The sequence below is a fragment of the Acartia tonsa genome, chromosome 12, assembly GCF_053477335.1.
Source record: "Acartia tonsa isolate MP-2025a chromosome 12, ASM5347733v1, whole genome shotgun sequence".
In the NCBI taxonomy this organism is placed as follows: Eukaryota; Metazoa; Arthropoda; class Copepoda; order Calanoida; family Acartiidae; genus Acartia; species Acartia tonsa.
The window spans coordinates 105106-120310 of NC_137271.1; the positions used below are offsets into that span (position 1 = coordinate 105106).

Below are 15205 nucleotides of genomic sequence, written 5' to 3' on the forward strand. Positions count from 1 at the left end.
ATATCAATACCAGTTTTGATAGCCCGGAAAAATTAATCTTATATTTTTTTATTTACTGTCCGCGGAAAGCTGTCTATAATACGAAGCAATAAATAACTATTCTAAACTTAGACTCAGAGATAAAAATACTTTGTTAAAACAAAGTTTTAATGTTAATTCAAAAGTTTCAAGAGGTTGTTTTAGCACACGTTTTTTGTAAAAGCAAATTTCTTTTCTGCTATTTAAGATATACAGCTCATTTTACTCCCTGCTTTAATAGTTAGACTTCTGAAAATCCTTAAGAATATTTCTGTCACCAATGAGCATCTACCCTATGGCTATAAACGTCCCTTCTTCTGCCTAGCTTTAACATTATGGAATTTTAGAACACATTGATGTAATAAATATTTATGATATTAAGAGAAAAGTTAAATAGTACAAATCCTAGCCAGCAACTGAAAAAGTGGGTTATAGAGAATAAGTTAAAGAAAATCATGAAAAATAAGGTAGAGGGTCAAAGTGACTCAAAAATCAGCCTTGTGAAGTCATAAAAATCAGGGAGATGAGAGGAGAAGTAGGAAAGAAAACCCATAAAAAAAGAGACGGATAATCCCTCAGTTTTATGACGTCACATGGCTGATTTTTGAGTCACTTTGTCCCTCTACAAAATAGGGGTTATTTCTTTTGAAGCATGACCGATAGACAAACGGACAAAACTGTGCATATATTAGATACTCATATGTCATAAGAATCTTCACTAAAACTTTCAGCTGTCTATCTTCAATAGCAACCGATAAAATCATATTTACCTTAAAGCGTTACGGACTGCCTTACTGACTGACAGACGGACGGACGAACGGACGATTTAAAACTTTTTTTACCTGTCCAACTGCTGTTTGGTGCACAGCTGTGATTTGTGAGGGCCAGCTTCAAAAATAGGCACTACGGTGATCAATATACTTTTAAGCATGAAAATATTTATCACTAGCGGCTAAGCCCCCCCCCCCCTTAAGCTTTCTCGAAATTAAAGTAAAGAATAGAGGGGACACAAGCTATATGTAACTCTGTCCAGAGGGCGGTAACTCTATTCCAAATTTGTATTGGGTCTTTGAAATCAGCCATTAGCGTCGGAAATATAAACACACCCGAGTCACTACAACAGAACTGAAAGCAATGTGCTAGCAGATGAAAAGGGTCTCCACCACTTGGGATGAGCAATTGTCTGGATTATTCATCTATTATTATACATTTATTGTCTACGCCACTAGTTTTCTGAATAAGAAAGAGAAAGTATCTTTGTCCATACACCTCATAATGGATATAGAATATTTAGAATACGTGGATATATATTGACAGGGAAAAATTTGTTGTCAATTTAGCTTGCTATGACAGTTCTCATTAATTGGTCAGTTAGTACATTCAGTATGGAGAGTGGATGGGGTAAAGCGAGTGGATAGAGGGTATCGGTATTTTAGCCAGCTGCGAGTATCACTTTACATGAAAATCTAGTGCCACATCCAAGTAATAATATATCCATTCACCTCATACATTTTTGTTTACATGACACAAGACACGACAATTTTCTCTCATCATTAACAATAAATGTATAAGTATAGATGTATAATCCAGACAACTATCTGGCTCAAGTGACAGAGATCCTATCCGTCTGCTAGCAATTTGATTTCTGTTCTTTTGTAGGGACTCGCCTGTGTTTATATTTCCGACGCTATTAGCTGATTTCAAAGACTCATTTCAAAGTCGGGTCTATCAATCAATCCTATTAGGGTAATGGCGCCATGGGTAGGGTGTTGGCCTGGTAATCTAAGGGTTCCCGGTTCAAGCCCCGCCACGTGCAAAATTAACTCTGATGAATTGAGCCATACTGATGAGCCCTAAAAGGGCGAAACACGGTGTCTATGGATATTATAAAAAGTAGTAATTTTTGTCTGTAGCGAAGGATCTTTCTAACCGCTGAACAGATATGGGTCTTCTTTGAGGTGAAGGTACTTATAGTTCCTATTCATCTATCTATCTATCTATTGCATAAAGTATATATTCCTTGCAGTTATCCTCTGTCTTGATGTCATTGTTGAAAAATATTGCAGTCTCCTGAACAAAAAATATCTTCATCATTGTTTTAACATAGAAAAAAGTTGGATAGAATAAAAGACAAGTAGCTTGATTGCTCCATTTATTGGTCAGTTCCTCCAGTAGGAGGGGAGGGGTGGTAGTAAAGACTAAGAGGGTGGATAAAGGGTATCGTTATTTTAGCCAGCTGTGAGTATTACTTTATCAGAGTACATGAAAATCTGGTGCAACAGCCAAGTAATAATACATCGATTGGCACGTATGTAGTTATGTATAGTATAATGTCCTTATATAATAAACAGTAATTGTACTGAAAAAATGTAGATTTAAACTCAAAACATCAAACTCAAAATTTGTATAAATATAAATTTTCTAACTTCTTAAGGGAAATGCAATGTTGTGAACTTCTGACAAATATAATTTTCTATGCATGTGATACAATATGAAAGCATCGAGAAAATCTGTAGTATCCATAATTTTTAATTTGGGGCACCAATAACCCCCCCCTCCCCTAGCACAGGATTTAGTGAAAGGACAAACTTTCTTTTTTCGGATTTGATTATAGTACAAAAAATAGCATACTGATTTTCTGATAACGATTTTAGAGTTGCTACGCTTCCTAATTCGTACCTAATTGTTATATGAATCATTAAAATGAATCAATGGGACAATTTTAACTTGTCTAAATTAACAAAATAAAGTAGCTATCTGTTACGGACGAACGAACTGATCCTAGTTAAAGAAAAGCTTCGCTTTAAAATAAAAACTAAAGGAGAGGATTATATTGGCTCATATTTCAAAATTAGAAATTAAGCCGGCAAAAGAAATGCGAATGAATGGAATTGTAGTGTGAAAATCCGGGTATCTAAAGGGATAAGACAATGGCCGATAAATTGATGTACATCCAATTAAATTTAATAATTTGTTGAAACGTTTGAACACTCAACTTAATGAACCTTCCAATCAAAATTCATTAAAGTTCCTAATGTTGTTAATAAGAAAACGTTATCATAAAACTTTTTGGACTATTGTAATAAACAGCCAAATGTCACCTCTCTCTCTGGTGAAAATCAATTTCCATTTCTATAATTATGTAATATTTTAATTTTACTATATATTTAAAATATTTGAAAATTTCTATATATTTTCAGTATGAATTAGTACAGTTATTATTCATCTATATAAACATTAGAATCTATTTATTATTACTTGGATCTTATACCATATTATCATATACTCAAATAAAGTGAACTTGTAGCTGGCTAAACCATAAAGTTTCAAAATCACATGTTCTTATTTGTAAGCATAAACTTTTGGATACTTTTATTAAATTTTGATTGGATGGTTCATTAATTAACAATGTCGGAAATTTTAATCAATATTAGGGATTTATATCAATTTGGTATCTATTGTCTTATCCCCTACGGTACCCGACTTATATTGAATATTGCGTTTTATGACAACCAAAAGTACTGCTAAGCTATAAGAAATATTAATTTGTCCCTTTTTTTTGACTATTTATTAGTTTATGAATGTTGTCATCCTTGTTCAGACATGCTTAATGTATAACAATGGATATATGATATATGTGGAATTATTGATATGGGAAAATTTGTCGTCAATTCAGCTTGCAAACCTACACCTTATTTATTTGGCATTTCGTTTATCCAGTAGAATGCGAGTTGATAGGGGTAAAGAAAGTTGATAGGGGGTATCGTTATTTTAGCCAGCTGTAAGTATCACTTTATCAGAGTACATGAAAATCTGGTGCAACATCCAAGTAATAATATATCAATTCTAATGGCAAATGAGAAAATAACGCGGACAGAGTTTCAATCAATTTTGACATAAATGAGAAATATATTGATTGATAAATTTAGTTGCATAAATTAAGACAAGACGGATAGTGCAACTCAATGAAAACTATTTTCTGTAACATTGCATAATGCCAGGGATCTAAAGGGATAAGACAATGGCCGATAAAATGATACACAAAATTAATGATTACAATTAGTGGCTGAAACTTTGGACGGACACTCAACTTAATAAATCAACCAATTAAACTTCAATGAAAGTCTCCAAAGGTGCTTGACCAACGAAAAAGAAAAGGTTATAATGAAAGTTTTGGGACTAGTGTAAGAAACAGCCCTACTTCATGGTAAATCATACTGGTATATAAACCCGTTATCCCATTCAATGGCTTAAAAACTTTGGGGTAAACAGAATATTAGAACGTGATCTTACCTCAATGGTCCTAGCAACAGTTTTAGCCATCTCCAATTTCTTTTCATCATCTCCAGCAGCCTCCAGCAGGTTTTCAGAAACCTCCAGCAAACCTGGAATTAATTTCTACATAATTATCCTTATATAAAAGTAACAGAAACTACGTGTGTCTGTTTAAAACTAATGATCTCAATAACAGCTGAACGAACCGATATGGTTCTCCTTTACAATGAAGTTTCTTATAGGTCCTGGAACGGTTTAGAACTTTTTTTTGGGTAGGAGATCACCACTCTCATTCAAAAATAATTTTAAAACTGTGAAATATACGATCCCCCTTAAAATAAGAATTTTCACTTTTTCTTCTTGTAACTAATATAGAAAAATGGACGGGGGGGGGTCGAATTCAACCCCACGCCACCTCAAGTGCCCCCAGAGACCTCAAATTGGCGTAGCCGCTAGTGTAAGATAGGTATTAAATAATCATAATTTCTCGGCAACAGCTTGGAAACAGTTTTATTAAATGTTTTTATCCTTTAGTTCTCTATTAATAATCATAATTTTACAGGTTTTAGAATTTATGTACTATCAGAGTAATAAATATATAAAATTTAAAAATTAAGTGAATAAAAAATTATAATCCGTAGTTTATTCATTTTAAACTTCTCATTTTTAGTTACTAATTGAATACAGCTTATATTTAAAAGCGAGGCTTTTCTATAATTAAGGTTAATTAAGGTCCATGCAAAACGTGCTGATTTAAAACTTTTTGACAACAATATTTGTATGATACAATTATCCTATTCATTTGGGCTTTCTAATAATGATTCATATAACAACAAGGTACAATGTTATAAGCGAGGCATCTCTGTAAAAAAAAACCTAAAAAAGAAAGTATGTCATTTTACTGTATCCTATATCTACGAAATTTTGTAACAAAATATATGTATAATTGTGTTACGACTTACAAATTAATGTTCTGCTTATTAAGACACTCTACTAGAGGTTAATATGTTCGTTTGTTCTACGGTTTCAGAGGTCCGCTTTTATAGGTGTTGTAGTACTTGTTTATAACACAACCTATGATTGTATAAATAGTACAAATATAATACATTAAATAGCAAAGCAAGGACATATTAACAACTTTTCAACTGTAAAAGAAAATAAGAATTGATGGTCAATTACGATAAACAACATTACCCCTTGAACTCTAAAATTTTTAATCCAACTAATGGAAGTGCGTGTTCATGAAACTTTGGGGACTATTATAATTTACAGTCCATTGTCACCTCTATCTTTGATTTCGCAGGGAAGTATTATTTTTCTTTCATTTAGTCCCCAAAGTCTTATATTAACGGTTTCTTTATTTGTTGGCTTAACAATCGTTGAGATTTTTATTGAATTTCTATTGGTTGGCTCATTTAGTTAAGAGTCCAAACGTTTCAACCACTAATTGAAGTTTAAAGAAGGGGTAATGTTGCGTATCATCATTGGGGATACACATTAATTTGTTATTGTCTTATCCCTTTATATCCCTCACCTTTTTTCCTCGTCAATTTGTAGAATTCCTCTTGTTGGGTCTTAGTCAGCTTTTCTACTTGTCTAGATAGATAAATAGATAGATAGATAAGTAGATAGATAGATAGATAAATATAAATGATTCTTAGTAATCATTAGATACCAGAGGCTGCGCCCCTAGCATCAGAGGGAAAGAGTGAAGCTAGAAAAAATTGTAAACAATCCCAAAACTTAATTCTCAAAATAAAATAGCTTAAAACCAACACAGGACCTATGTGAAGCTTAACTAAAAAGAAAATCAAGTCGGCTCAGTAGTTATTGAGATCTTAAGCCTCAGACAAAAAACTTACAACTTTATATAACAGTATTATACACATATATAGATTAAGGTATGTTTGAACAAAAATGTAGAACTTTCTTGAAGTTAAATAAAAACAGTTTTAGCAGTTTGATGTTACCAAAGCGTTTGACTATATAACTTACAGTTTTTTTGTTTCTAAACTTAAAAGTTAAATTAACTAAACCATTTGTTCTATCATCTATTTATCATCTACTAGTGGATATGCCCCCCAGAGACCTCTAGTAAAATGTAAATGTATTATTTTAAAATATCTATCTTGAGAAATATTGTGTTAAGTTAGGCTGTTTTTTCTTTCCAGGACCTATGTAAAGCTACACTGTAAAGGAGAACCATTTTGGTTTAGCAGTTAACGAGATCCTTTAGTACAGAGAGACAACCTGTTATTTTTATATAAGGATTGACCTCTTAAATTCAATAACATATTTACCTGTATATTTTTTCTCCCGCTTCCCATATTCCAGTTTCTACAAGTTTTCAGACATTTCAAAATAAACTCATAAAAAGATATGTTAGGACATGTTAAAATTGTCCTATAGATTTTAAACTTTTAAACGTGATTATTTTCAACATTTTTCATTATATAATTATCCTATTTTTCTGATTTTATTGAAACAATGATTCCAAGGAAAACAAGGAAAACAAGCATCTCTAAGATTAACTCCTTAAAATATATCAGTATATCATTAAACTGTATCCTACAACAAATTTGTATACAATTTTGTTAATACTTAAAAATCAAAATTGTGCTTACTAAATTATGACACTCTATAAGCGTTATTGTTTGTATGTTCTACTGTACAATTTTAGACTTTCGCTTTTACGGTTATATGAATGATGATATCCATGTTTTAGATTATTATAAAATAAAATGTCTAAATTCCTTCTGGTAAAGCGATTGAAGCAGTCTCTCTCAAGATCAACTCACCCATCTAAAACATATTATTTTATTAACCAATAGGGATTTAGCCCCTAGAGGCCTCCAGCAGTTTAATTCCATCCATTTTTTCTAAAAAGATTGGTTTATTTTCAAAGACCCAATTGAAAGTCGGCACAGGGTCCTCGGGCAGGGGACATACAGTTATTAAATCCCCTACCCCTCTATTGTTTATCTCTAAAATTTACTCTATTCTCATAATGAAACTAGCCTGAAGTAAAGAATGCTGGGAATTAAAATGTTTTCTTTAATTTAATTGTGCAGCACGCGAAACTTATATAAACTTTCAGGGATCTAAAGGGATAAGACAATGGCCAATAAATTGATTCACATTCCCAATGATGTTGCACAAAATCAACCAATCTGTAGGTTACAATAACTAGTTGAAAGGTGTGAAAACTCAACATAATGAGCCAATCATTCAAAATGGAATAAATGTTCCTAAAGTTGTTGAGCCAACGAATAAGAAAACATTATTATAAAACTTTGGGGACTAATTTAGTAAACAACCAACTATGAGGCCAATTAACGTGAAAAAGTAAATGCTGATAATAAAGTAATAAGATGTCTGTCTGTCTGTCTGTACCAAAGAATCTTGCTATCCTCTGAATTGATATGGTTCTTCTTACTTTTGGGACTTTTTTTAAAGCTTGATTGGTCGGTTCTAACTTTTCAATCAATAATTTGAATATACAAAAAGGTTAATATAGAACATAATTATTAGGGATGTAAATTATTTTATCATCCATTGTCTTATCCCTTAAGATCCCTGACATAACTGAACAGAATGATCAAATAGTTTCTAAGTATTTAACAACAGTATCAAATGAAAAAAAAATCTACAAGTTTCCTTAAGTGACATAAAAAGTTTCTCTTACGTTATAGTAATAGTTATATGTATAGCATCGAATTGCATACAGTTTTTCGCGGATGTTAGAATAAAAAATTAAAAGATTAAAACCAGTTTTGTCAGCACCGAGGCTGATCTATAGTATCCATATTTAAAAGTAACAGGATCCGTGTCTGTCTCTGTGTGTGTACCGAAGGATCTCGCTAACATCTGACCTAATATGGGTTTTCTATACAGTGCAGTGTAGCCATGTACAGGTCCTGGGAAGGTTTCTAATTATTTTGGTTGAGCTAGGGGATATGGGCGTAGCCGCTAGTCTTATATATTTGGTTACCTTAATTTTGCTGGTTACCATCCAACGAATGCCGGCCTGACCAACTTTCAATTTATCTATCTACCTATCCATCTATCTATCTATCTATCTATTACCTTAATTTTCCTGGTTGCCAACCACCACCGGCCAGCCTGACCAACATTCTATGTATCTATCTATCCATCTATCTATCTATAAATTTATTTATCTATCTATCTATTACCTTAATTTTCCTGGTAGCCACCCACCCCCTGCCAGCAAGACCAACATTCTGTGCAGATACTGGGTAGCATATGGCTCTGTGCTTCGGCCAGTCTGCTCGTTGGCACTCTTGGCTGCAGTAACTCACTAGCATAGATAGATAGATAGATAGATAGATAGATAGATACTGATAGATAGATAGATAGATAGATAGATAGATAGATAGATAGATAGATAGATAGATAGATAGATAGATAGATAGATAGATAGATAGATAGATAGATAGATAGATAGATAGATAGATAGATAGATAGATAGATAGATAGATAGATAGATAGATAGATAGATAGATAGATAGATAGATAGATAGATAGATAGATAGATAGATAGATAGATAGATAGATAGATAGATAGATAGATAGATAGATAGATAGATAGATAGATAGATAGATAGATAGATAGATAGATAGATAGATAGATAGATAGATAGATAGATAGATAGATAGATAGATAGATAGATAGATAGATAGATAGATAGATAGATAGATAAGTAGATAGATAGATAAGTAGATAGATAGATAGATAGATAGATAGATAGATAGATAGATAGATAGATAGATAGATAGATAGATAGATAGATAGATAGATAGATAGATAGATAGATAGATAGATAGATAGATAGATAGATAGATAGATAGATAGATAGATAGATAGATAGATAGATATATAGATAGATAGATAGATAGATAGATAGATAGATAGATAGATAGATAGATAGATAGATAGATAGATAGATAGATAGATAGATAGATAGATAGATAGATAGATAGATAGATAGATAGATAGATAGATAGATAGATAGATAGATAGATAGATAGATAGATAGATAGATAGATATATAGATAGATAGATAGATAGATAGATAGATAGATAGATAGATAGATAGATAGATAGATAGATAGATAGATAGATAGATAGATAGATAGATAGATAGATAGATAGATAGATAGATAGATAGATAGATAGATAGATAGATAGATAGATAGATAGATAGATAGATAGATAGATAGATAGATAGATAGATAGATAGATAGATAGATAGATAGATAGATAGATAGATAGATAGATAGATAGATAGATAGATAGATAGATAGATAGATAGATAGATAGATAGATAGATAGATAGATAGATAGATAGATAGATAGATAGATAGATAGATAGATAGATAGATAGATAGATAGATAGATAGATAGAATCTATTATGTTTACAATTCTATTTTTGGAACTCTAAAGTTTTTATTTTTGTTTATAAATTTATTTATTTACCATCTTTATATATTCTCTTAGAACGTACTATTGTTAATAAACAGGCAATAAATATATAAGACTCTAGGGGCCTTTAAGCCGGAGGGGGGGGGGGAGTCCCACTGTCAATTATGGTTTTAAAAAGTTTTTTTATTTTAAATTTCACCTGGAAGGGTGGTGGTACCCTCCCCCAAAATAGTTATAAACTGTCCCAGTACCTATGACAAACTTCCCTATAATGGAGAACCATATCGGTTCAGTGGTTAGCGAGGTCCTTCGGTAAACACACACAGATCCTGTTTCTTTATTATAATCTAAAAATAAAATTGTTTTGACATAAATAATATTGAGAAAATCTGGTGTAAACCAGAATTTTCCTTTTTGATGAATAATTGATTAATATAAATTAAGAAAAAAAACATAAAAACGTATATCAAATAATTATCATGGCTCTGCAGCCGCGCCTCAGCCGCACATAAGCCTCAAAGTTAAATCCGCTTGTGAGCAAAAAAAAGTTGAAAAGGTGGGTTGTCTGTTTAGGAACAGGTTTAGATATCCAGCTGAATTTTAAGGTTATAAAATGATGATTTCACTGAGGCTTACACGCGGCTTAAGCGCGGATGCCAAGCCCTGATAATTATACTGTGGTATCCGCCTAGGATAAATGGCAGACACCAGAGTTCAAAATGACTACGGCAGTGTGAACAGACGTGGACACCTATACTATAGAGAAGCTACGCTTCTCTAGCAATCACTAAATAACAAACAGCATCTATTCAGTTGTTCCTTTATTGAAGGTCTAAGGATTACTAAAGTTATATACAACAAACAATAGCTACACAGATAGGAATAAATAATCATAAATAAAAGCAATATAATACATATACAATAGTCAGTTTGGGCAATAATGATCCCCCATCCCTGGTGTAGTGGGTCTTACTTGAGATACTTGTAAAATAAGCAGAATGACATTTTCGTGATCCTAAACGAGTGGACAGATTTTTATGAAATTAGTACCATTTTAAAGCGTTTATTTTTCTCTATTGATTTTACTTTTATTTGAATTTTTAAGCCCACAAATGACGGATTTCGAGTTTTAATTATGAAACATTTGTACTTATTATATTCTGTTAAAATCTTATGATATCTCATATGAGGCCATATTTTTCCAAGAAATTGATATACATATAATGCTGCGCATTTATATGTATATCTGACCTTTTTATAATCTACGCCTGTAGGTTTTAGGCGATACTTAACTTATGTACTTTTGTAGAGAAAGGCTCCCAGTTATCCAGGGATTTGGCATCCTCAATGCATCACGGAGATTTCCCCGGCACAACTGAACGTGACTAAACGGGAAACTCAACATACACTCCGGCCTGCTGATATATCCTGTGCAGACCTACGTGTATCCCTAGCCATCCCTGCATGATCAGAAACGCCCCCGCATTACTTCAATACTCTCTGTAATTTTCCTATATGTATATTGATATAATATGTATTCATTAATTTGTGTAAACTATACTTGTCTATTGAAAATACATCAGTTCCGCACAAACAGTTGTTAGTAGAGTATCAACTCCAATTTGTGGGCAGCTATCTCTAGCTGCAATTAATTATCCAGAAACATATAAAATCCCCTGTGGGTACTTGCGTGTAGTTTTCGTTCTTTAACTTAGCGGAGACGTACAAACGAAGGGAACGAGCTGCTTCGCTCTTGAATCGCTTCAGCCACAACGTTACCAACTCAACGTGAAGTGCCGCCACACCGCTCGAGGCGGGCTCTATTAGTTTTAAAAAAGCTATCAATCACGTCCGATCCGTTACAGTCAAACTGGTGTCAGCTGTGCTTGGATAAACCGAAGTGCTCAACAGGAGATTTACGTGGAAATTACCCCGAGGAACTACGGTAATTTCGGACGATTGTGTGCAACCAGACAGTTTTTATGAGAACTGAGATCAGAAAGGACGAAGACCCCTGTGTTTGGAGACCAGTGTGGGACCATTCTGACGTCTGGAACACCAACTTGGTAAAGTTTTCTTTAAATTTTGAAGAACTTTCGTTAAGTTTCAATGATGGCGCAAGCTGCCCAGGCTGCCGACCTAGAACAGTTGAATTTGCAGCGTGCCATTCAAGAGGCACAAGCAGAAGGAGCGCCGAATGAGAACGCTCAGCTCATTGCGCTAGGCAACACTTGGTTGGAGAACCAGCGCAGGAAACTTAACAAGCAGAATTTCCCTCGGTTTTGCAACCGTGCCGGAGAAGATTGGGATGGCCACAAGACAAAGATGGCCAATGCGTTTAGAATTGCCCGTCATCACCCATCAGATCAAGAGGGCAGGAAAGGCCAGTACATCATGAGTCTCGACGGAGAAGCGTTCCAGATGGCCAGAGAAGTCGCCGACAACCAAGATGTGCTCACCCTTTAGCAAGTGATGGAGAGGCTGGATGCTATATTCCTAGCACCGTCAGATTCAGACATCAACAAGGACGCGTATAAGCAGTTGTCGCAAGGCAAGAACGAGATTCCGCAGACGTATCTTGCTAAGAAAGAGCAGATGTGGTTGAAGGCCTACTCCCCAGACAACCGCGACCCAGGTCAATTCCGGAAGGAGGTAACCCTTGGCTTACGCCACCGAGAAGTACGGAAAAGAGTTTTCTGTCAGTTACCTAGTATTACCAGCATGGGTGTCTTACGGAATGTCATTATGAACGAGATTGCCACGCAGCGCCAGCTTATTCACCATGGAGACGCTGAGGATACCTCCATGGATGGCCTTGCCACGTCCAACCGTGTCATCTATCGCAACGACGGCACCGAGGATATGGAGGTCAACGCTGTCGGAGATGGAACCAGTAGCGTCAAGTGCTACAATTGTAACCAGACTGGCCATTACTCGCGTAATTGTCCTAAGAAGAAGCAGCAAGCGAGTAAAGGTACGGGCGGTGCCACCAAAGACAAACCGAAAGGCAACTGTCGGAGGTGTGGCACGCCTGGCCATTGGCAGAAGACGTGTACTATTCCTGAGGACCGGCTGGCGAACGTGCGCAAGAGAAACCAGGAGAAGAACGCGAACAGCGGTGGACGCGGCCGACAGCAGCAAGACCGTGGCCGCCATGCCGTGCGAGAGATGCGTACCAACGAACCTGGAGACACTGACAGCGGCGTAGGAGATGATGACCAGGCACAGTTCTATGGAGATGTCAACTGTCTGGAAGCAGTTGGCCACAGAAGCAAGACTTCAAAAAATGTGAGAGAGGGCTCCCGTCGGTAGGTCGGAGTCCCTCAGCAGCTGTAGACCCTACCACCCTCAACCAGATGCAAGGACGACGAGGCGCCCGGGCCATGGTCAAGATCAGCCTGCGTGCAAATGGACCGACTGTGCGGACCTATGGTCTCATCGATACCGGTAATAAATTGCACGAAGGAGTCGCCGTAAATGAGGAGTTAGCCCGGAAACTACAGTTGCCGATCGTTCCTTGCAATTTAACAGTGGGAACAGCGGCGAATGGCGGAGATATGGACGTCATCAGCCGTGTTTACAACATTAGCGTCATCCTGGGAGATGACTGTCCTAGCTACATTCGAGAGGCATTGGTTATACCTGAGCTTCGCACCCCCATCAATCTTGGGTGCAAGTGGGTCGAGGAGATTCGTGGAGTTCTAGATTATTCATCACCGGTGCAGGCGGCGTTAGTCGTGAAGCAGACGAGAGTTCCGCTTGTGCAGTCCATCGACTACGAGGCTCCAAGTGCCTCAGAAGACGAAGAGCGGTCTGGAAAACCGCCGGGGGAGCACTCGCCCCCCAACCCTCAGATAAGTGTTTCATTACGAGCCTTCGAGGAATTGAATGCGGAAATAAGTAGCTATAGTAGTGCCCTAAATGTTTGCAAACCCACTATTAAAGAATTATGTAAAGCAGAAGATAATTTTGCAAATGGTAATGTGCACCATTCACGTGAGTTTTTAGCACTTAAACCGGATTCCGTCGAATCATATGTTGCGCAACTTTCTTTTAAGCACAAAGCAAAAGCAGATTTTGAGCGCAAAAACGTTTGGACACGTAATGTCAAGGGACCGCTTCGTAATTCCCAAGGGCCGGCCGTTCGTTTGAAAACCGTCGCAGTAGGAAAGCGGCCGCGTCCTGTCCGTTTGTCCGTCCAAGCGACTAGGATTCTCGCGCCAGAGTCAGTGTCTGTCGTGAATTTTCTTCCTAGCCGAGAACTCCGACCGCAAATGACTGTCATGGTAGAAGAGACCGTTTTAGATGATAGTCCAGTGCGTGTGTTGGAAGGAGTATACAGAGCCCAACAAAATGGGATTGTCCGCATCCCTGTTGTGAATTTACAAGAGCAGCCGTGTGTCGCATCGGCCGGGTGTGTGTTCACCGCCGAGATTTGTGAGGACAGCAGTATGGTGATCAACACCGAAAGCTTGGTGTTGAGAGAGCCCCACGAAGTTATACAGTCGATGTCCGAGATCAACGCAAGCGACCCCAACAAGCCCATGACGAAGGAACAGATGGAGAACCCCACGTTCAAGGAAGTGTGGGAGGACCTGGAGATGGAGGACAACGAGTTACTGAACGAGCACCCCGACGTCAAGAAGCAAGTCAAGGAGCTTATTTACGAGTACAGAGACATATTCAGTCGAGAGGCCCCTGGGCACACAGACCTGGTAACAATGAAGTTGAAGCTCAAGCCAGGGACGGAGCCCATCAGGCAGAGATACAGGGAGTTGAACCCCAAGATGTTGAAGGACCTGGAGGCGCAGATGGCCGACTGGCTCAACCAAGGAGTGATCGAGCCGAGTTCATCGCCATGGGCGAGCCCCCTTGTTCCTGTGCGCAAGAAGGATGGAAAGATCAGATGGGCAGTGGACTTCCGCAGGTTAAACAGTTGTCTAGAGCAAGACAGCTACCCGCTGCCGAGGATACAGACTCTATTGGACCGCGCAGGAGGACATCGTGTATATTCTACGTTAGATGCCACAGCCGCCTACTTCAACATCTCCATCGATCCAGCATCCAGGGAGCTGACGGCTTTTGCCACGCCAACGGGTTTGTGGCAATTCCGCCGCATGCCCTTCGGCATCAGCACAGCACCAGCGGTTTACAGCAGATTCATCAGTACCGCAATGAACCCGCTGGGGAGCGAGGTAGCGCAATGCTACCTCGATGACGTAATATCATACAACCTGAGAGTTGCGGATCATGTACCCCAGATGCGACAGGTTTTCGAGGCCCACCGCAAGGCAGGAATCAAGCTGAAGGCAAAGAAGAGCAAGCTGTTCCAGAAGAAGATACAGTACCTTGGCCACATGCTGAGTCATGAAGGTATTGGTATGGTGCCTGAGTATGTGGAGCGTTGAGTTGAATAGTGTTCTCGGTTTTTACGGGTACTACAGGACATTCATACCTGAGTACGCCGA

General features: G+C 37.1%; 1 protein-coding gene across 1 annotated transcript in view; it reads right to left on the minus strand.

Moving 5' to 3' along the window:
• Nucleotides 1–15205, minus strand: part of LOC145333563 (N-lysine methyltransferase SMYD2-like) — a 52223-nt gene that overhangs the window by 22832 nt on the left and 14186 nt on the right. Inside the window, exons 2-8 of the mRNA XM_080178724.1 lie at nt 8487–8611; nt 7047–7095; nt 6594–6630; nt 5828–5889; nt 4312–4403; nt 2038–2088; nt 861–921 (exon numbers count right to left, since the gene is read on the minus strand). Of these exons, the coding sequence (XP_080034850.1) occupies nt 861–921; nt 2038–2088; nt 4312–4403; nt 5828–5889; nt 6594–6630; nt 7047–7095; nt 8487–8611 (477 nt within the window). The remainder of the gene's footprint in view (nt 1–860; nt 922–2037; nt 2089–4311; nt 4404–5827; nt 5890–6593; nt 6631–7046; nt 7096–8486; nt 8612–15205) is intronic.